Source organism: Vipera ursinii (assembly GCF_947247035.1).
Source record: "Vipera ursinii genome assembly, chromosome: 8".
Lineage (NCBI taxonomy): Eukaryota > Metazoa > Chordata > Lepidosauria > Squamata > Viperidae > Vipera > Vipera ursinii.
Window position 1 is genome coordinate 17,853,871 of NC_139519.1, and position 24,106 is coordinate 17,877,976.

At 41.6% G+C, this 24,106-nt stretch overlaps 1 protein-coding gene across 1 annotated transcript in view; it reads right to left on the minus strand.

The window, feature by feature from the left end:
- The window catches only part of KIRREL3 (kirre like nephrin family adhesion molecule 3), a gene marked incomplete at its 3' end in the record, with an annotated part of 588,432 nt that overhangs the window by 33,627 nt on the left and 530,699 nt on the right, over positions 1-24,106 (minus strand). The window contains exons 11-14 of the mRNA XM_083368619.1: positions 18,153-18,253; positions 16,326-16,524; positions 11,870-11,905; positions 4,060-4,167 (exon numbers count right to left, since the gene is read on the minus strand). Of these exons, the coding sequence (XP_083224745.1) occupies positions 4,060-4,167; positions 11,870-11,905; positions 16,326-16,524; positions 18,153-18,253 (444 nt within the window). The remainder of the gene's footprint in view (positions 1-4,059; positions 4,168-11,869; positions 11,906-16,325; positions 16,525-18,152; positions 18,254-24,106) is intronic.

Consider the following 24,106-nt stretch of genomic DNA (forward strand, 5'->3'; position numbering starts at 1 on the left):
GTTTATATTTGTTTGGGAGATCCTTTCTCCCAGAGAATTCCACCAGGTCGTTACAGTTGGTCATTTGCAAATTCTACATTTTGGGGTTAATTAGATTTTCAAAGGGCAGACTGTTGATGCATATAAGTAATTTTAAATACTAATTCTTGCTGACAAGTATCTCTTGTTTTTATTACTGATGGCTGTGATGGTTTTGTGTGTGTCAGTAATTTTTTTATAAGCCCAAAGGGATTGCCAAGACATCTTGAGACTTCATTTGCAATTGATAATACTGTATATCTATGAAGGAGGGAGAAAAGCTAGCTTGATTTGGGAACTGGGATGAGATGAGAGGATGTAAATATCTGCATCACCATCATCATCATCATTATCATCATCATCCAGTTGGAAGGGACCTTGGAGATCTTCTAGTCCAACCCCCTACTCAGGCAGGAAATCCTATACCATTTCAGATAAATAGTTGTCCACTCTCTTCTTAAAAACCTCCAGTGTTGGAGCATCCACAACTTCTGGAGGGAGATTGTTCCACTGATTAATTGTTCTAACTGTCAGGAAATTTCTCCTTAGTTCTAGGTTGCTTCTCTCTTTGGTTAGTTTCCATCCATTGCTTCTTGTCCTGCCTTTGGGTGCTTTGGAGAATAGCTTGATTCCCTCTTCTTTGTGGCAACCCCTGAGATACTGGATCATTGCTAACATGTCACCCCTAGTCCTTCTCTTCATTAAACTAGACATACCCAATTCCAGCAACCATTTTTTATATGTTTTAGCCTCCAGTCCCCTAATCATGTTTGTTGCTCTTCTCTGCACTCTTTCTAGAGTCTCGACATCTTTTTTACATTGTGGTGACCAAAACTGGATGCAGTATTCGCAGTGTGGCCTTACCAAGGTATTATAAAGTGATATTAACACTTCACATGATCCTGATTCTATCCCTCTGTTAATGCAGCCTAAGACCGTCTTGGCTTTTTTGGCAGCTGCAGCACACGGCTGGCTCATATTTAAGTGATTGTCCACTAGGACTCTGAGATCCCTCTCACAATTACTTCTATTGAGCAAGGTACCACCTATAGTGTACCTGTGCATTTGGTTTTTCTTGCCTAAATGTAGAACCTTACTTTTTTTCATCATTGAATTTCATTTTCACCATTGAATTTCAATGTTACGCCACCATGACAGACTATACAACACTCCATTTGGGTTATTTTAAAACTGTGGTTTTGTTAACTGAGATGGGGAAGACCCAAGGTTTCATGTGTCATCTTGGAGAGATTGTCATGTGCAAGCAACTCTTTACTACAATACGTTTTATGTTAGTCTCTTCTTGAAAATTGTTGACCACATTTTATCCCAGATTTGAAATGCTATTGATTTTCATTGCAGAATTCAAAATTGTTGACCAGCAAACCCCTAACCAATTATGGGCCAGACCTTTTGAAAGGCTGCCTGTTTCTTTTAGCAACTGTCAGTAATTGTCAGCCATCATTAGAAATCTTGTTAAATATTCCACCAGCAAAAACACCCAACCCAACCCAACCCAACCCAACCATCAATGGTTGTATAGGACCTTTGCAGTAGCAGCAATAAGTGCAAATTTGGCACAGCTTCATCCTTAGGTTGCTTTTTGGCAAAGAGGTCAACACTGCTTTGAAGCATTAGTATTCAGTACTCACAATGGGTTGTCATCTGCTACTCTGTTACTCCTTGGTTTCAAGATCAGCTTTCATGTTGTTGTTGTTGGCAGGTGAGAAGTTTATCCGAACCAGAAATCAGAATGCCATTAGCTTCTCCACATGGCTCCAACTTCCAACTGACCATTTTTTCTCTGTTCTGGCTTGCTAAATCTAAACCTTAGTATTGTAGCTTCCTATTTGAGCTGACCTCATCACATGCGCTAGGGATAGACTATAAGTCAGGGGTGTCAAACTGCTGGGTATGCATCATGCCGAAACTGCGCCCACCCCAGCTCCAGCAATGGGGGGGGGAAGTTGTGAAATGTCGTGACATGTCACATGATGTGGCGAGTTTGACACCCCTGCTATAAGACTTGCAAAGCAACCCAACACCATCTGGTTACTTCAAATAACGTAATGAGCCACATGTTCTCTCTTTCCCCCCCCACCTATGACTCAGAGAAATGATACAGTTGGTATCACGTCTGTTATTAAAGAAGAGAGAGAGAGATGTGGGTGGAGGGGGTGGCGGTGGAGAATATGCAAACTAGGCTGATTGTGTCCGACCACTGAGGCTGTGACAATGAATTGGCCCATTTTCCATCGCGCGAAGACTGAATGGCACCTCACCGCTGAATGATTCCAATGAAATTGAATTGGCCTTTTCTCAAGTTCTAGTCGTGTGCCCATCCATCAAAAACAGTGCTTAACCAGAATGCAAGATTAATGACTGCCAGAGATTTAATTTGCTAATACCTGAAAGAGTCACTAATGGGGTTTGGGAGTGTTATGAAAGGTGGAGGAGGGGAAGCTGAAGAAAACACGATGATGGCTCTGAAAACCAGGCTTGTATGCAAGCCCAGCCATTTATTAATAAGTCTGGGAGAAGCCAGGGTCCTTCGGTTTTGCTAGAAACACTCTAAAAAGAGCTGTTTTTAATTATTTACTCTTTGTTCTCAGCAACACAAACAAGTATTTTGCAGCACATTTGGCTTAGCTGTCTTCTAATTTCCTTAAAGTTAGAGAAAGCATTGGTTTTCTTTTTTTCTTTTTTTCTTTTCTTGGCTTCCAAGAGAAGGCAAAACTGTCATTCCATGGTTTGCTGCCTTTCGATTCACACAACCATCACTCTCGAACTCCCCCATGCTTCTTTCCAATAAGGCAGCTCTTGTTTATCCCTGGGATTCTTTTATTTTGTTTTAACATCTGTTTCTCCAGCTGGACTGGAAAGCCAACTGGAGCTTGACATGGGATTTAAATGCTTATTTCATTTAGAAGGACAACTGCAATCTCCTAAAACAAAACATTTTTTTTTCAGGATGAGATAAATACTAGGCATTTGTAAGTATTTAATGCCCAGTTCTGATGTATTCTCCAGGCTTCAGGAGAAGTAGAAATGAAAGGTGGATATTCAGACAGGTCTGAGATGTTTATTAGATTTTTTAGGGGACGGCGGCCGATCAATTGTCCTAGCTGTCTGGAAATTTCTCCTCAATTCTAGGTTGCTTCTCTCCTTGATTAGTTTCCATCCATTGCTTTTTGTCCTGCCTTCAAGAGCTTTGGAGAAGAGGTTGACCCATTCTTCTAAGATCATCATTCTCTCTAGATAGCAGAAGTAACCTAAGGCCTGTTATGTTATGATTTTTGAATATGTATTTTGAATATGTATTTTCCCTCTTATCTGAAATTTATAAATACAGGTGTCATCTCTTTGTCTGCAGGGCTGTGTCTCCCACTATTCTTTTGGAAGGGACGCCCCCCCTCCTTCCAAGACGCACTACTAAGTAATTAAATACTGCAGTGAGTCATCATCATCATCAACATCATCATCATCATCATCATCATCATCATCATCATCATCATCATGTTGGGAGGGACCTTGGAGGTCATCTAGTCCAACCCCCTGCTCAGACAGGAAACCCTATACCATTTCAGACAAATGGCTGTCCAGTCTCTTAAAGACTTCCAGTGTTGGAGCACCCACAACTTCTGGAGGCAAGTTGTTCCACTGGTTAATTGTTCTAACTGTCAGGAATTTTCTCCTTAGTTCTAGGTTGCTTCTCTCCTTGATTAGTTTCCATCCGTTGCTTCTTGTGCTGCCTTTAGGCGCTTTGGAGAACAGCTTGACTCCCTCTTCTTTGGGGTAGCCCCTGAGATACTGGAAGACTGCTATCACGTCACCCCTGGTCCTTCTCTTCGTTAAACTAGACATACCCAATTCCAGCAACCGTTCCCTATATGTTTTAGCCTCCAGTCCCCCAATCATCTTTGTTGCTCTTCTCTGCACTCTTTCTAGAGTCTCGACATCTTTTTTACATCGTGGTTGTTGGGCCCTGCATGCAATTCCACAGTAACAGTCAATGAACTCAAAAGGAAAAAGGAGACTTACTTCTTTGGGAGCGAGCACAGCAGAAAGCCACAATAGTGGCCATCAGGACTAGGAAAGCCACACCAGCTCCAACGGCCACACCTATGATGACTGCCATGGGCACTGACTCTGGAAGAAACAAGACAACAAATGAAGTGGAGATGGAATCCTTCTGTTCCGCTTTTCCTTGCCCCACACTTTCTACCAAGACCTCAACTGTTTATTCTCAAGTAATTCTTTATTCTCAGATTTGCCCATGTCATCGGTAAGACTAGTTCCTACTCGATGAAATAGACACAGGGTTAGAAATGCATGGCAGACTACGATGAGCTGGAAAAGGAACATGTGGGTTTAGGAGTAAGGCTTATGTTGGGTCACTAACCCCTGGATCTCCTGTGTTTGTCAAAATAAAGTCAACTTTTGGCTGCCAAGACTGGCTAGGATCCCATCCCTTTGAGCCGTTTACTTGAAATATTGAAACCTCTGTTGAGGACAGAGACAGTGGCTTTGATAAAAGAAAAATTAAGACTGTGCACTTGGGTTTGGATATCTGGGTGTATGTAGACCAAGTGCATTATTTATTAAAGGGTACAGGATGCTTTATTATTTGAAGCTACTTGCTTCAGCCCTAAGAAAAGCAAGTTTCTGAAATCCTCCTGTTGAATCATCCTTATGAGCATGGCTTGACCAAATTCATCTTTCACAGTTCTGTTATTGATAGTAACTTCTCCGGACTTTTGTTTCATCTCCCCCAAGCCTATACATGTATGACAGTCCTCTTCTCTGTTTTTGCCATTTTGGAAAACATTGAAAGAAATCCACTTCTACTTGTAAAGCAACATCTGATTGCATCTTAATTTGAGGAGGTATTAAAAGCATCCCCTTCATGAATCAGTCCTGAGGATGGAGAATTTGCAAGCTAAGGCTTGCTGGTTTTTATACACAGTGATTTAGGATGACCTCTGAGCATGTCATCGTAGTTCTTGGTTCAAGCATGCTTCCAAACCATAGTTTGGTGGTTAAGTTCCTGAGCCTAGGAGTGGCTCTTCATGTGCTCTACATCTGTCTACTTAATGAAGTGATTATTTATTTATTTATTTATTTTATTTATAGTGATCACAGAGACAGACCTTCTCCAGAAGGAAGTTAACCAAACACTTCCTGCCCTGCTATCACAAAATGACTCAATGCACGGGACAAAAATTGGGTGAGTTTTCAAAAAGTTAAATACAAATTTTTAAAATCCTTGGCTAGTTCTTGCTTAGCTTCTGCTTTGTAACGGATTATGATTGAATGGTACTTTGGGTTGAGGACATGCTGTCTAAATTAATTGTTACTTGTCAAAAATGATCCTGAGGAAGTGGGAATGAAATATAGGAATGTGAAATAAAACTAGCGGCTGTCAAAAATTCAACTTTGCTGTCATTCTCCATCCCCCCCAATAATCCAGCCAGTGTTTAGATTTCAGAGCCCATACTGAGAGTCCCTGCACCTCCATACGAATGATTGCAAGTTGTATTTGTGAAAGGTTGATGAAGAAATGGTATGTGACGTGAAAGGAGGGGAAAAAAAAACACTTTTCCATCCTTTGGCTGCAGGAGAATCGACTCAAATAGCCTTACACTCCTGTGGGATAAATAATATATTGCTATTTCTTCACTTGGTATTACCTTTTCCATCACAAGACCAGCCCTACTATTATGTAAAGTGGTGAATGTTGAGAAACAGTAACGTCAACAGCTTTGGCTGAGCCCTAAGTCATTCTGTTTTGCTTTTTGTCTGGGCACATTTCTACCTCTCCTGGGTTCACAAAACAAAAATACAAAATGGAGTTCTCCCACTAGGATAATAAGAAGGAAAAATTTAACCATTGATTCAGTTAGCTTCTGTTGCCAGAAAAGGGAGGGAAAACCCACCCACCCCCATCTTTCTCTCATTTGGGGCAGTAAAATATCTTAGGACAGCCTTGATCCCAAACTATATATGGGAAGAAGGAAACAAATATTTGGTAAAGAAAAAGATCCACTGATCAGGATAAGAATTCAAGAGATCGTATTATGCTGACTATTTTTTTCCCCAAATTGGTTAACTGGTGGCTGAAAGGATGTGGAGAACTAGACATCTCCAGCCTCTCAGCACAAACTTAAATGTCTAGACTGAAATCTGAGATAGTTCTATGAAAGTCTGTGCGTTTTCAACTCTCCAGACAGATTCACTTGTCATTTGGAAAAAAGTGGATAATTCACAAGAAAAACATCGAAAATGGTGAAATTTAGTTCGATGAAAGATTGGACCTTTTCAATTCTCCACACAGATTCACTTGTCATTTGGAAAAAAAAGTGGATAATTCACAAGCAAAAAAAAAAAAACACAAACAAACACAAAACAAAACATCAGATTCATGAGCCAAGGCTGCAACACGGAGATCTGGTCTTGTTCATTCATTGTTGGTGACTTCAAGTTTACACAGTTCAGTGCATTATTCTTACCGTTGTCCTTGAAGATGCTAAAAATGTCAGTTAGCATAAACTATTGCTGTCCACATCTGGGTAGACAAACAGTACACACACGGGTGGGAACACCTGACGACTTCATTGATTTTCAGTAGGACTGCAGATATATTAAAGAAACGGTTTGTTGTATTGCTGTGATTCTGTCTTGCTTTCACGTCAGCCATAATTTGATAGCAATAGCAATAGCACTTAGACTTATGTCCTGCTTCACAGTGCTTTACAGCTGTCTCTAAGCAGTTTACAGAGTCAGCAAATTGCTCCCAGCAATCTGGATCCTCATTTTACTGACCTCTGAAGGATGGAAGGCTGAGTCAACCTTGAGCCGGTGAGAATTGAACTGTTGAACTGCTGGCAGCTGGCAGTCAGCAGAAGTAGCCTGCGGTATTGCACTCTAACCACTGCACCACCTTGGCTCATACCAAAGATTGAATTGTCTCTCAGTTCATAGCCCAGGATGGTCTTGCTCAGTTTTGAATCTGGCCACTTTCAATTATTGGATTGGGAAAGCATCACCGTTGCTTGTGGGGTATGAAGAATAATTCCAGATGGAATATTGGAAGCCTAGCTGGAAGTGAAGAACCAGGGAACATACAGTAGAATCTCTCCACAGTGCAAAGGGAATTGTTAAAGCCAAATAAGTGGAAAGTTTATCCATGAACCTTGATTGCTTTTATAGTGAGTATGCTCTCACAGGCGATGCTCTACTGATAAGAAAATTGTGGCAGTATAAAATTTTCATTATCTAGGCCTCATCAAGATACCAAATCAGGTTTGAGATTCTATGACTCAATCAAATTCGTTTCTGAGTCTGACAGCCATAAACGTACAGGTAGTCGTCAGGTTACAATTTGGACCAGAACTTTTGTCACTAAGTGATTTGTTTTGTTAAGTGAATAATGTGGTCATTAAAGCGAATTTGGCTACCCCCATTGACGCTGTTTGTACGAAGTCTCCTGAGAATTTTGCAGATGGGTGATCACGTAACCCCAGGATGTTGCAATTGCCGTAAATCCACTCACACTTTAATCACATAATTGCAGGAAGACAGGTGGTCCTCAACGCATGACCACAACTGAGCCTAAAATTGCTGTTGTTAAGCGAGACAGTTAAGGGAGTTTCTCCCCTTTTTACGACCTTGCTTGCCGCAGCTGTTAAGTAAATTGCTGCAACTGTTAAGTTAGTAACACGGCAGTTAAGTAAATCTGCCTTCCCCCAATTGACTGTGCTGGTCAGAAGGTCACAAAATGGGATCCGATGGTCCTAGGACGCTGCAATCATCATAAATATACACGTCAGTTGCCAGGCATCTGAATTTTGACCATGGGGATGCTGCAATGGTCATTATTGTGAAAAATGCTGGTAAGTCACTTTTTTCCAGAGGGGTTGTCACGTCAAACAGTCACTAAATGAGCTGTTGTAAGTCAAGGACTACTCGTACTGCAATAGTTGTAAGGGTGTGGGCTGTTCATAAGTCGGTTTTTGCACGCACTGTCGTAACTTCAGACGGTGATGCCTTATCCTTACGAATGGTTGTAACTCAAGGATTACCTGTCCACTGTTTTCCTTTGAAGTTGAAATAGTGTCTCTTCTTCCATCCAATGTGTGAAAGTGACTGTAGTTGTTTCGGATCTATGACCACAACCCTTGTTATTAAAATGCCCTCTGCTTGCAGGTGTTCTCAGAAAACAACAGAATGCCATCTGGCACTTCCCTTTCTCTGCCCGCACCACTGTTAGGGACCTGCGATGTGTGAGATGCAGCCTATTCCGTCTTAATGGCAACATTCACGCTCCTACTTTTCATCCCTTTCCCACGCTTTTGTGTGTCTGATCGGGGAATGATTAGAGGTGTGGTTTCGTGACGAAGGGACAATATCAAGGGCATGGCACTTTATAGGCATTTCAGTTCTTTTGTGTAGGGCAAATAGCTATTTGCTGCTATCTGGATCAGAAGGTTGATGAGCTTTCACTGTCCTTGTTATTTTGTGTGTTTGAAAGGGCTGTGGAAAGATTTAGGGTGGAATTTTCATGGCTATCAGATAAATCTGGTGTCCTTTCCTAAGGCGAGGGTGAAACGGCACCGGCCTCAGAGGGGTAAAACTGATAGTGGGCCTACAGTTCTGCATCTCTGCGCTTTTAAATCTACACCAGTGGTTCTCAACCTTTTCTTCAACATGGACCCCCTTTAAATATAGATGTAACTCAAGATGTAAATCATAACATAACATTTCTCCAAGCCCTTCACATTGCGGTTGAGAACCACTGATCCTATACATTTTCGTCCATTTTTATTAATATATTTATTGTTGGTCTATTTTGGGGGGTATGTTGTGTATGTGTGTGTGAGAACCCTAACCCCCAAATTCTGAAAAGTGCAAATTATAGAATGCTGGTAGCTTTTCCAATATTCAACTTTTCCAACAGATCTCAGGCTGGTTTATCTATCAAAGATTTCTGATAGTTCCTTTTTGTTTGTTTGCATCTTTTTTTCTGCCATTATTTGAGATCTTGATCCATCTCTTGGTTCTGGTTATGTTAGGTAAAGGTAAAGGTTCCCCCGCACATGCGTGCTAGTGATTTCTGACTCTAGGGGTCGGTGCTCATCTCCGTTTCAAAGCCGAAGAGCCAGCGCTTGTCCGAGGACGTCTCCATGGTCATGTGGTTGGCATGACTAGACGCCAAAGGCGCAGGGAATGCTGTTACCTTCCCACCGTAGTGGTCCCTATTTTTCTACTTGCATTTTTACGTGCTTTCGAACTGCTAGGTTGGCAGAAGCTGGGACGAGTAACAGGCGCTCACTCTGTTATGCGGCACTCGGGATTCGACCCGCCAAACTGCCGACCTTCTGATCAACAAGCTCAGCGTCCTAACCCACTGGCTACCACGTCCCTGCCTGGTTATGTTACTGAGGGCCGAATTTCCTGCAGAATTAATTACCGTTGCAAATTTTCAGAAAAGTTTCCAGCTGGCTTTTAATACGTAAATGGGTTTTGTTGAATTGTTCTTTACCTGTTTGAGATTGCTTTACGGCAGGGGTCTTCAAACTCGGCCCTTTTATGACTTGTGGACTTCAACTCCCAGAATTCCTCAGCCAGCACGCTGGCTGAGGAATTCTGGGAGTTGAAGTCCACAAGTCATAAAAGGGCCAATTTTGAAGACCTCTGCTTTACGGGATGGATTGTTTTAACTGCTCCTTTTTCTTACTGTTACCTTTATTTTTTTTAATTTATATAGTGCTTTTATAACCATGGATTTATTGTTTATATGCCACCTTGGGGAAATGTTTGTCCTTAAAAGAGGTCTGGAAATATTTCAAGTGTTATCAAAGGAATAAATGAAAGCGATGGTGCCTGTGGGCGGAAAGGAAAACAAACAAACAAAAGAAATCAAGATGGCATCCACAACTATGTGATTGAAGCCCTGCCCTTCCCCTTTTAACATGTGTGTCAGCCCTCTAAGGCGGACCGAATTAGAAAACCATAGACATGCAAGCTAATACTACTTATAGTATAACGTATAATACAGGTGGTCCTCAACTTATGACCACAGTTGAGAGCAGGAGTTCCATCACTAAGCAAGGCAGTCATTAAGTGACTCGTTGTGGCCTCTTTGCCAATGTTGTTCGGCAAATCACTGCAGTTGTTAAGTTAATCACAGGTCTTCAAGTGAATTTGGAAACCAGTCAGGAAGGAAGGTTGCCAAGGGTGATCACATGACCCTGGGATGTCGCAACCATTGTAAATACATACTAGTTGACAAGCACCTGGTTTTTGATCACATGGCTATGAGGATGGTGTGATGTCCATAGGGTGAGACTGATTGTAAGTCACTTTTTCAGTGCTGTTGTAGATTCCATCCCTAAATGAATGGTTGTGAGTCAAGGGCTACCTGTATTATCAAATATTATAGTAACTGAATCTTGCAAGTCTTAGTCAATCTTCCACCACCCTCCCTTTCTCTTTATGAGAAAAAGGGAGGGTCATGTCTGATATTTTCTCAAATTACATTCCTGTCCCAGACTCATATTTCTTTTATCTCACCATTGTCTCGGCTGTGGTTCTTCCTCCTGTTCCTCAAGGTTATTCCTTCTGCCCATTACACACAAGAAAAGAGCAGGCCGTGGATTACATGGCTGCAGAAGCCATCTTGCCATTTTTGACACCTCCCCTCTCCCCTCCCACCCCGCCCACCACCATCACTGCCATCATGAATGACTTTGTCAACCATGCAGATTTAAAGTCATGCATGGCTCTTTGACTTAATTTGGAAAGCCACCTACAACGATCCTCCAGGTTCTTGATCTTGTCTTTCCCTGGCAGCCTGATGGATGAGGAAGATGAGGTCAGAGGAGAGAGAGAGAGAGTGAAATGCCAAAAGAACGTAGCAATGGCCACCTGCTTTGAATTGTGACCCCCATTCCCTCTGCTAATGACCCATGGCAGTTTAGGCCCAAGGGAATGTGAGGTTGGGGAGAAACCGTTTTTCCTGTTCTTGTTCTTAACCACCTTGCAATGTAGGTGGAACAGGAAAGATGCTGCCAGCCAAGCTTTCAGAGCAACACACAGGCCGATCCAGAGGTAAGTGAGAAGCTGTCATGAAGGGAAGGTGAGGTCCTAATAACAAACGCAGACACTGAGAGAAGATGGTTTGTGATGGGGCTCATGCAAACAAAGTAGCCCAGAGCAAAGCAGGATGATGGGATGGGTAGTAGCTTGCAAAAAAGCAGTCTTCAGAAACATGGTAAATTTAAGTCAACAAAATCATTCCTGCAGTGGAACTGTCATCTTTGTTTCCCCAAAGTATCTAACCAGAACTAACCATGGTCAATTCCTTGGATTCCCACAAGCTTGCCAAATGCGGTAAGTAATTTTTTCCGGGAGACAATCGCTGTTAATTTAGCAAAAGAGGGAGGTATAGGCTATACCTGAAATTGAATTTTGATTTTGGTCGTTTTGACATGCCAGCATTCATCTTAGAGATGAGGTTCAATCGGTGGAACATGGCTTAAAGAACATGTTAATAGGCCATTCAGGGGCATTTTCCAGCTCTGGGTCTAAGGATAAGTAAGGTATCCTCTTCTGCATGCTCATCAATTCGGCAGTCGTAGTGTGAATTTTAGCACTATCCCATTGGGAAAAGCAGGAGGACTTGGAATGGGAGAACTTTAAAGAACCCAAGGATTCTGAAGGCTAACCAACCCTTCCAACGATGGTTCCTCTCTCAGGCATCCTTTTACCTCCTTTTAATGGACGTGGCATAACTGTTTCATTGGGGTTAGCTTGGGAGATGGGGGAGATCAGTTCACTCATAATTCCGTACCTGTTTCCATACCAGCTCCTGACTTCATTTCCGTACCTGTTTGAAAATAAAGCAAGTGTCTACAGCCAACGCCCAACTGCAAGATCAGTCAGTTATTTCTTTGTCTTTTGCTGGGGTTGCAAATCCTGGAGAAGTCTTGCCCATCACTTTGAAAGGCAGCTTCAGGGGCCACGGCCCACTTATTGCAAGGGCAGGGGTTCCAAAATGCCTCCGGACATCAGGCAACCCCCATCTGAGTGTCCAGCATGTTTCAAAGAATACTTGGAGGAAATTGCTAGTGGGGAAAGGAAAGAAAGAAAGAAAGAAAGAAAGAAAGAAAGAAAGAAAGAAAGAAAGAAAGAAAGAAAGGAAGGAAGGAAGGAAGGAAGGAAGGAAGGAAGGAAGGAAGGAAGGAAGGAAGGAAGAAAGAAAGAAAGAAAGAAAGAGAAAGGAAGGAAGAAAGAAAGAAAGAAAGAAAGAAAGAGAGAGAGGGAGGGAGGGAGGGAGGGAGGGAGAAAAGAAAAGAAGAAAGGAAGAAAGAAAAAAGAAAGAATGAAAGGGGGAGGAGGGAGAAGGGAAGGGAAGGAAGGAAAGAAGGAAGGAAAAAGAAAGAAAGAAAGAAAGAAAGAAAGAAAGAAAGAAAAAGAAAGAAAGAAAGAAAGAAGGAAGGAAGGAAGGAAGGAAGGAAGGAAGGAAGAAACACTTGCTTGTGGAAAACTATTTTCTTAGGAAATGGATTTAGTTGAATAGTGAGCAAGCCATTTTAGCTTTCTATCTGCAGAATGTTTTAAAATCCAGGGGAACATTCAAACATTCAGCACTGCACTTGTAGGCAAAAGGGGGATCGTCCTGGGACCATTGTATATATGATTAGATTGGCAGTTGGAAAAGCAATTGTTGGAAACTTTATTCCCTTTCCTATAGGCTCAGCCATTATAAATCAACCGGCAGCTTTTCAACTTACATCAAAATGAGGTTGCTATTTTTGGCAGAACTGTGTGGTTTCCAAGACTGCTGGGCAGTCAGCAGTCACCTGTTTTTTTATGAGCTCTGCAGAACAGTGATCCATCTCAAATGATCTTTAATTACATTTATCTGTATTATGAACAACTGAACAACTCCTTGCAGAGTGCTGTACTGGAATCTGCTTTCTTCGCATTGCGAATAACCTCTGCTTGCCCAAGAAAGGCAACAGGACAACAATCTACTAACTTTATTTGCACTGGGCTAAAATCAAGGCTGACTTTAAGTCCATTTAATTTCAGTTTAATCTGAAAGGTAGCCTTGCCTTTAAGTGAGAATGTAATGAGAACAGTCCAAATGCCCACTCTAACATTTAAGAGGAAGTGATGGAACTGGAGACCCTACCGAATCAATGTATAAATGGTTAGGATTTCCTGCTTGAACAGGGGGTTGGACTAGAAGACCTCCAAGGTCCCTTCCAACTCTGTTCCATATTCTATTCTATTCTATTCTATTCTATTCTATTCTATTCTATTCTATTCTATTCTATTCTATTCTATTCTATTCTATTCTATTCTATTCTATTCTATTCTATTCTATTCTATTCTATTCTATTCTATTCTATTCTATTTTATTCTATTCCTTATAACTTATCCCTTAGTCCTTATTCTCTGTTCTGTTCCCTGTTTTCTATTCTATTCTATTCTATATCCGATGCTATGCTATCCTATTCTACTCTATCCCTTAATTCTATTCTATTCTATTCTATTCTATTCTATTCTATTCTATTCTATTCTATTCTATTCTATTCTATTCTATTCTATTCTATTCTATTCTATTCTATTCTATTCTATTCTATTCTATTCTATTCTATTCTATTCTATTCTATTCTCTCCTCTCCTCTCCTCTCCTCTCCTCTCCTCTCCTCTCCTCTCCTCTCCTCTCCTCTCCCTAATTCTATTCTATTCTATTCTATTCTATTCTATTCTATTCTATTCTATTCTATTCTATTCTATTCTATTCTATTCTATTCTATTCTATTCTATTCTATTCTATTCTATTCTATTCTATTCTATTCTATCCCTATCCCTATCCCTATCCCTATCCCTATCCCTATCCCTATTTTAATGTTGCTTTTCCTTCTAAGACTTTTCAACACCAGTTAGGAGGGGACTTTTAAAATTATGCTCTTGTTTCAATCAAGAGCATTTCCTTTTATCTGAATGAACAGGAAATAAAGCCCACCTTTTAGGTAGTTTGTTGACTTCAGCAAATGGCTAAATCAGATTGGCTATACAGTGCCACACCGCTGAGCCTATGATCCTGGGATAGATCACTAGACAAAGAGTGAGATGGGGAGGGGAAACTTGCAAATAAAATTGGCAGAACAGTAGAGGAGGGCAGTGACTGGGTGGTCATGAACATATAGAATAGATAATGGTGCAGGCCATCTTCTCCAAACCATTATTTGCAAGCCAAAATCTGAAGAATGCTAATCTTATCCGTAATTTATAATCCCCAAAGAAATTATGGTATCCAACTAACCTCTTTTACATGACTCTATTGCTAATACAGAAGATCATTACAAAGGTAAGGAGGTTTAAATGATGTATCCCATTTCTTTCTCTCCTTTGCAGTATAAAATGCCTTCTCTTCTGCATGCTGGTGCCATAGTAGTTAAAGCTTATTTTCCCCCAATGCACACAAGTTTTCTAATTTTCCTGCCTCCCTTAACTGTTTAGTTTCTCATGCCTTTTAGCCTAAGATTGTTATCTCTTCTTTTGAGTATATTTATCATTATTCCAGACAATTGCTTTAGTCTGGCAAGATTAATGTCTGGCCCAAGGAATCAAGAGTGACATGTGGAGTTACTTATGAGTAGTTCCTTTATTGTTGTTCGCCTACAGACAGAATCTTGCCAGACTAAAGCAATTATCTGCCATCACTCTCTGATTATTAGGGAGGGTTCTACCGTCCCCTCTTTTTGCCTGTCAGACATTCCACTGTCTCTTTGCCCTCTGGGGAAAAAAAAACATTTCCCTCCTGGGATTCCCGACTACATTTCACCACAACGTTGCTAAAAAAACAACAACCCCTATCAACAACCCCTTCATTGTGTTTCTACTGCTTTTGAATCCACAACCACATTTTAACATGGTAAGCTAGGGACTCAATTCTTAACTTCTATTTAACACAACTTCAACTCTTTAGATCTTCCCTTCTCAAAGTTTTCTGTCTGGGAAGAGAATTAGATTATTTTGTAGATCAACTAGCTGGTCTTATTTAGTGCACCATCCCATTTTTGTCTACCGTGCTTATGGTGACACAAAGTCCAAATGGGATGAACTTGGATTTTCTGAACTCATCCATCTGTATTCAGATTCTGAAGAAACCCTTTCGTCTCACCCTGGTGCAATTTTGTTCTGCAGGCATGTCACTGAAATATATAGCTTTGCTTAAAACAATTTGCTCTGATTTCAATTTATATGTAAATCATGTAGTGCACCATAAGGACAAGACGTTAAGAACCACCAATGAGTTTTCAATGTGGTTGGTCAAAGTTTGTATTCTCTATAGGAGGCGAGGCAGAAGAGAAAGAAATGGGTAGGCCAAAGTGCAAAATAAATAAATAAATAAACTTTGCTAACATCTAATTTAATTTACAGATTAAATGAGATGGGAAGAAAATGGAAAAGAAGAAGTCAGCATAAACAAGGGTAGAAGCATATCATAATTTGTCAGTGGTCCAATAGGTCCAAGTGCAACATTTTCCCCACCCCCTCTATATGTAAATAGAAGATCTTCCCTGTATTTGATTGGCTATTTGGCTGCCAATCAGAACAATGGTTAGGAAACAATAACTAAAGGACTTTGTATCCGGAGTCCAAGACATTAATTCCATGATTTCCTTTGAATCAATTGAAGATTGTTTGAGCAAAACAAAATGAAAATCTCAATAAAACGATGCTCACATTAGAAAAATTTGAGGAAGTACAAATCATGAATTGTGCAGTATATAGATTAACTCTCTGTTCAGTGCGTCTAAGAATTCTAAATAGTCTTGATTTTGGTTAATGCTCAGCAGGAATAGGTTTGATTGAGGGTAAGCAGGAACTAATTAACCAATCTACGCTTTCAGATAATCATTAAATAATACAGGTGCAAGCTAAGACTTTTCCTTTCATTGATCTTAATCAGATTATGGTTCCGCTTGATCAGAGTTGGAGTTTGAACCTTCTTTGCCACTTTTTCCTAAGCTGATGAGACTTGCCAGCCTTCGAAGCTGCAGCTCCATCCTCTTTCGTTCTCTGTGGATGTCTCTACCTTAAAACATGGCCTTTTAACATTTCTCCCACTAGGAGGCCAGGCCCCCAGGTATGCCAAAACCTTGTGTTTGATTTCATCCTATTTTATCCTGCTTCTCTCACCTTCAACAGGAAAGCCTTCTATCCCTTCTACCTTAGTGACTTCCAGGCCCTTTCTAGTTTTCAAATGCCCCGGAAGCAATTCCCACCTTGTTCTTTCAAGCGTATGATCTCGGTGTCCGAGCCAAAGCTGTTCCAGGCAGTGCAGTTGTAAATGGTCTGGAAGTCGGCCCGTACGATGTTGCTGATGGTTAGGGTAGAGATGACCCCTTCGTCGGCACTGACAGTTTCCACCGTGTATCGTCCCGAAGTTCCAGACTCCAAGACATTCTCCTTCCATGACCAGGCCTGCAGAGGAAAGCGAGTCATAATGCATCGTGCTTGCAACTAGTTTTGGTCGTCGCACTTTAAAAAAAGTTGTTGAGACTCTAGGAAAAGTGCAGAGAAGAGCAACAAATATGATCAGGGGACTGGAGGCTAAAACACATGAAGAATGGTTACAGGAACTGGGCATGGCTAGTCTAGTGAAAGGAGGTCCCGGGGGAGACATGATAGCAACCTTCGAATATTTGAGAGGCCGTCACAGAGAGGGGGGGGGTCAACTTATTTTCCAAAGCACCTGAAGGCCAGGCCAGGAATAACAGATGGAAACTGATCAAGGAGAGAGAGATTCAACCTAGAAATAAGGAAAAATTTTCTGACAGTGAGAACAATCAACCAATGGAACAGATTGCCTTCAGAGGTTGTGGGACCTTCATCAGAAGAGACTGGACTGGCATCTGTCAGAAATGGAGTAGGGTCTCCTGCTTGGGCGGTGGTGGACTAGATGACTTACAAGGTCCCTTCCAACTCTGTTATTCTATTATTCTATTAACTACTATCCTGACCATCTTTGCAGAATAACAGTTGGGAAGGGACCCTGGAGGTCTTTTAGTGACCAAAAAATATGTATTGCTATTTCTTAATATCTATGAATATGGAACATCAGAAATGTTATGTACTGGGCTCATAGTAATACCACGTGGGTTGCTGGAGAAGCTAACAGCTCTCCAGCAACCCAGACTGCAAGTCTCCAGCACTACAATTGGCTATCTCTAGGTGGCAATGGTTGTTTCAAACCTATTGGCTGCCACCTAGGGGCTAGACTATATATTGCGGCTAGTTGCAGCCATTTGCTCAGTACAGATTCTGCATGAAATAAAATATGAGTTTCCCTGTACTCAAATACCTCGTCTTCATTCACATCAGCCAAAGAACCCGCTATTTAATGAGAAAGGTAAAAATCTTTATCCACATCAGCCTATTTCCCCATGGAAGGACACGTCAGAGGGTCCACCTTTCCTTTATCACCTCTTCTGAATGAGGTTTGCTAGGTGGCAATTAGGACGCTGAGCTTGTCGATCAGAAGGTCGGCAGTTTGGCGGGTCGAATCCCGAGTGCCGCGTAACAGAGTGAGCACCTGTTACTCGTCCCAGCTTCTGCCAACCTAGGAGTTCGAAAGCATGTAAAAAATGCAAGTAGAAAAATAGGGACCACTACGGTGGGAAGGTAACAGCGTTCCGTGCGCCTTTGGCGTCTAGTCATGCCAGCCACATGAACACGGAGATGTCTTCGGACAAGCGCTGGCTCTTCGGCTTTGAAACGGAGATGAGTACCGGCCCATAGAGTCAGAAACGACTAGCACGCATGTACGGGGGAAACTTTACCTTTATCTTTAATTAGGAGAAACACCTTCTCATTGGGGGCTCCTTGGCTACAGGCAGTGGCTACAGTCAATCTGACTTTTCCTTTTCATATATATCTATGTTCCTGCCTTTGAATTGGTATATGCTGCCCGATTGGCTGAGTTATACCCTCTTTCTCTTTCTGTTTCTCAAACTCCCTGGAAATGTTTCTTTAACCCTAGGATATCACTCTATTATCATGCCCCATGCCATTCACAGCTTTTCACAATGTCGTGGAAGACCCAAACTCACAATTCGGTCTGGTGGAGGTGTGCTGCGGATGAAGCATTTGATCTGGCCTTTTTCTCCATGGAGAGCGTGCTGGGTCTGTGTGCTGGAGATGATAGGAGGTCCTGGGAAGGAAGGAAGGAAGGAGAGAGAAAATGGAGGTGAAATTGTCCTTTACTATTTGTAAGTTGCTATTTGTAGTAGTAACTTTACTATTTGTAGCTTACTATTGTAAGTCCTTGACTTACAATCACTCATTCAGAGACCCAAGTTACATTGGTTCTGAAAGACCTGACTTATAGCTTGGTCCTCGCACTTATGAATGACTTTTGCAGCATCCCAAGGATCATTTGCCATTAACCTGGCCAGCCTCTGACAAGCAAAGTCAATGGTGGGGAAGCTGCATTTGCTTACCAATTGTGGCAAAAATGTCTTAAAAATTAGGCCTAGCTCACTTAACAAGTGCCTTGCTTAGTAACAGAAATTCCATTTCCAGCTGTGGTCGTAAGTTAAGGACTACCTGTATTTTGATTTTTTCTTTTCTTTGCCTGATAAATGCAGAAATGGTGACCTTTTTTTTTTAAACTTTGCGATTCCATTTGAATGTATGCCACGCCAGGTAATTGAAGCCAGCCTGTCAATTCTTCCTGCCAATTATGTGTTTTATTCTTGGGTTGAAGCAGCGTGGACAAAATTGGGATTCTAAGTCTTAGGCTCTTCCTTTCTTTTAAATCTGCTGAAAGGCTAGAGGTAAAGCCGAGGTAACCAGCAGAGGGCGCTACAGCACAATACAAAAAAACCTTCTTCCATCTTCTCCTTAACCAGCTGGGCAATCTAACGTGGGCAGACCAAAGCGCCAGATCTGATTCTTAATAAGAAGCATTAGCAATCAAAATGGCATAAGCAAAGAGAGGATTAGGTAGGGGTGTATCTCTGTGAGTGCATTCTCGGGGCTTAATTTTTAAAACTCCATTCCCTAATCAACTGATGACTGCAGTAATTTCAGTGTTCCCAGGTAGATTCTACATGCAACATTCAGCTAATGTCACGATAGATTACAACGTTTAGGTGCTAAGTATAGGCAGTCAAAGGGACTTGCTTAACTTAACTCCCATTTCCTTCCAGAATATGGAAGACAGCCTTGTTTATTACACAAATCACAATCACCTCCCTCACAACTGCAGCCAATTTTGGTCACCATATCACAAAAAAAGATGTTGAGAGTTTGGGGAGAAAAAATTCAGAGAAGAGCAACTAAGAGGATCCAAGACCTGGAGACTAAAACATATGAAGAACAGCTGCAGGACTTTGGTTTGGCTAGTCTAAAGAAAAGAAGAAATAGGGGAGACATGATAGCAGTGTTCCAGGATCTAAGGGGCTGCCACAAGGCAGAGTGGGCCAGGTTGTTCACCAAAGCACCAGAGGGAAGGATGGGAAACAATGGTTGGAAACTGATCAAAGAGAGAAGCAAACTAGAATTAAGGAGAAACTTCCTGACAGTGAGGACAATCAACCAGTGGAACAGCTTGCCTCCAGAAATTGTGGGTGCTCCATCACAGGAGATTTTTAAGAAGAGACTGGACGTTCATCTCTCTGAGATGGTATAGGTTCTCCTGTTTGAGCAGGAGGCTGGACTAGAAGACCTCCAAGGTCCCTTCTAGATCTATTTTATTCTAAATAACTTTGACCCGCCAAACCTGCCGACCTTCTGATCGACAAGCTCAGCATCCTAACCCACTGAGCCACCGCGTCCCCCTACTAGTACTACTACTACTATTACTACTACTTCTACTACTAAAGTTAGAAGGGACCTTGGAGGTCATCTAGTCCAACCCCTGCTCAGGCAGGAAACCCTATACCATTTCGGACAAATGGCTGTCCAGTCTCTTCTTAAAAACGTCCACTGTTGGAGCATTCACCGCTTCTGGAGGCAGGTTGTTCCACTGGTTAACTGTTCTAACATCACAGTGATTGAGTTAGGGCAGAGTTCTTCAAACTCGGCCCTTTTATGACTTGTGGACTTCAACTCTGAGGAATTCTGGGAGTCGAAGTCCACAAGTCATAATAGGGCCAAGTTTGAAGAGCCCTGAGTTAGGGTCTCAACTTGAAGCCTAATTTGAGCCGTTCTTTGTTTTCATTTTGCAGCCCACCCCCATTAAGGAGGCAAAGGTGAAGAAGCAGAAGAAGAAGCAAAAGGAAAGGCCACAGGTTGGTGGGATCACAGCACCCTTAAACCTCTTGCCTTTACGGAGGATGATAGGAAAACATGACCAGGGGTTAATTCTTGTTAAAAAAAGAAAGAAAAAGGAACAGCTCAGCAATGCGCTTGGGGGAGAAAAATAGACTTTTTGCAATTCAGGAACAGGCGTCTCATGCCCCAGTGGGCAGAATCAGCTTGTGAAAGCTGCCAATCTCTTTGTCGCTTGGCATTTGATGCCGAGCGGTAGGCCATCTCCAGGCAGCTGAAGCCTTCAGACAGTGTTGCCATGGATATAAATGGTGGCACAATTGGTTGCCGTTATTTTTAGGACTTTGCTGCCAATTTATTTGTACAGCCCAGAAGCAGGAAGGGGAGAAAAAAAAAACACCTCACAAAACAAACCTTAAAAAAAAAAAGAGTGGCAGATTTGTGACTTCAGGGCCTTTCTGAAATCAAATGACGGCCAAAACATAACCCTGGAGGGAAAGGCATAAATGAATGATATTACTTCTTTTGAAGCCGTTGCTTGTCTTTTAGAGAGAAACATTCCTTTTATTCAATAACTTTTTTTATTCAGACAAGAATCTGTCCCAGTTAAATGCAGCGGGAGGCGAGGGAGGTGGACAGTTCTGCTCCGTTTCTTATCATCATGCCACACATTCACATGGCAGATGTGTGTTCGGATTTTGTTATTTCTTTCACACAACAGTCATTTTGAAGTGTGGTTGTCATGGGAATTTCAGCTGTTGGGGCTTTTCAATGATCAAGTGTATTGTGCAGCACAGGCACCCAAAGATTTCAAACAGTTTGAACTTAAAAAAACAAACAAAAAAAAAAACCCGGAGGTAATTTAGTGCCTTGCAGACCAGCAAATATGTCATAATGCATTCCAAGAAGAGTTGGCTGAGGTCTCATTTCTGATCCTCTAAAACAGGGGTCCCCAAGTCCCGGTCCGTGAACTAATACCGGGCCGCGGCATGCCACACAAAGAAGCAAAGCCCCATCCGAGGGATGCAGGCAGCACACAAAACCACGCCCCCTCCGGTCCAGGGAAAAACCTCTCTCCACAGAACCGGTCCCTGGTGCCCAAAAGGTTGGGGACCTCTGCTCTTAAACTTAAAAAAAAGTACAAGGCTGATAACCCAAGACACACTAGAGGTCCCCAACCTTTTGGGCACCAGGGACTGGTGCCATGGAGAAAGGTTTTTCCACAGACTAGAGGGGGTGTGGGTTTGAATACTGCCTGCATCCCGAGGATGGAGCTTTGCTTGTTTGTATGACTCGCCTGCTGCCATGCTGTGGACCGGTGCCAGTCCACGGACCAGGGGTTGGGGACCCCTGCACTAGAGATGATTTTTTTTAAAAAAGTGCTTGTCTCATCCACAGATTCCCCCCAAATAAATAAATAAATAAATAAATAAATAATAAATAAATAAATAAAAAATATCCAGTTAGGATAAATGAAAGTTGATTTTTTTTTCGGTTTTCCCAATTTTCCAGCCTTAATTCTCCTTCATCCTGTTTCTACATGTGTTTGGGTGTGTATGTATATGACGTTTTGCTTCTCTTCCAAGAAGCTTGTTCAGATCTGACTGGATGGCAGCGAATGGAAGGATCTGTATTCCTTGCAGACAGCTAGCTGGTCATTTGCATTCTCTTAGAGAGCTGTTGAGGCCACTTGAAGCTTCTTGGATGAGAAGCGAAACGACTTCAAGGAAAAACCAAGAAAGTTCAGTTGCCTCTTGAAAAAGCATCTTTGGGACAACCCTGACCTGGATGACTGAGAATCTCCATAGACATAAGAGTGCGTGTGTTTGTATAAACATTCTATGATTTGTGTGCACTTTGCTATTAGCGTTTACCGACATAATGAATGTTCCATTATTTTCTCTAATATATACGCTCCTTTTGGTGAAGTTTTTAAAATTCAGTTCAGACTTCAGCTCCTGAATGAAAAAACAGGAGTTAATCCCAATCACATCAATAATGGCAGCAGAAATATTTAAAGAAGGGCAGATTTTAAAAGGTGAGTTTTAAACGTGTAGACTGGCTTGAACAGGTGAAATGAAGGAAGCCTGCATTAAAATAATATACCGTTGAATTTATTTGCACCCAATAGACATAATAGGCTTTCATTTGTTGCCTACCTGTATTTTACTGCTGCTAGTTTATATTTTCCCTATCATAAAAGACATCTGTTACGGAGGGATAGACAGTTGGTTCCTATTTATTTATTTACTAGATTTTTTTTATCCCACCTTTATTATTTTATAAGTAACTCAAGGCAGCAAACATACGTAGTACTCCTTGCTCTTTCTCTTTTCCCCCACAATAACAACCCTATGAAAGAATGATTGGCCCAAAGTCACCTGGCTGGCTTTCATGCCTAAGGCAGGACTAGAACTCACAATCTCCCAGTTTTTAGGGCAGCACCTTAATCACTAGTTAAACTGACACTCTGATGCCCATAATGCTGGCCTGCTTTCACGGTATAGAATTATGAATGAAATCTAGGCTGTCGTTCTTATTACTATATGCAAAATGTTCCATATGTTCTAATATGCAAAATGTGTTCCACATGTTCTAATGAGCAAAACAGGGAAATATTTGTTTGGCACTGAAAGTCTTCTCAATCCATGGAGCTTCTCTTTTTGAGAGTTTAGAAACCTAGGAGTGTTGAATGAGGAGGCAAGCTTAGCATGCTAATTTCTCCTTTCCTGCCTGGAGTTGAGGGCTGCCATGTATGAGGAGAACAGCTGAACAGAGAGCCAATATGTTCTTATCACACAACTGTCTTGCTTCAAATGGGGATGCTGGAGTATGGATGTTTAGGCTAAAAGAACATGCCATGAACTGTTTTGGTAAAGATGCTGTACAGCAAGGTATTCAATTAACTAAGTCTCCAGTGTCAATCAATATACGTAGACAAAAGACTAAAAGAGCCCGGATTAAAAAAAACCACACACACACACACAAAAAACCCCCCACAATCCTCCAGAGTGGAAGAACACAACACCTTTGCCCTGAGCTGAAGGAGCTTTACTTCTGCTTACTGGAAATGGATTTTACATGCATTGAATAAAGTCAGAGATGTTCGTAGGTAAATAACTGATATTATTTCTGCTTCTTCTATTTTTGCGTCTGTGCTGCTGGGACCATTCTTATTTTTTCTTCCTTCCGTGCATTAACTTGGATTGTTTGTGGGGTTTCCTTTATTAACATCACTGTCTAACATGTGGGATATAAACAGGAGGAGAATTATCAGTGGGAAGCAAACTGAGTTTATAGCTATCCTTCCTGGCAATAGTCATTTATCCTTATTATTACATTTGGGCAGCGCACAATAATATCTTTCTTCCACAACTGGCAAATATCAAGGGTCCCCCCCACCCGCCCTCTGCCCCCTGCACTGTTTATCTGGATTGGCAGAAGCTTGCATCAAAATGGATTTCTTATAAGATGTCAAGATTTGCTTTATTTCCATCTGGGAAAAGGATTTTCTTACACATATAAAGGCAATAGGCAATCCTAATTGATGGGGATAAAGGAGAAGGATTAAAGGCCCTTTGTTGTTTGCAGAAAGGGGGTGGAGAAGAAAAGAAACAACACTTTGGAATTGCACAAGAGTGATGTTTCTTCTCAAACTAGCCAGGGTGGACAAAAGTTAAATTGTGGATCCTAATGGCTTCATCGGCTGACTTATGAGGACTTGATGGTATCTGGGGTTGTTTTTAACAATATATACAAACATTTTGAGTTCAGGGTTTCATATGGACTT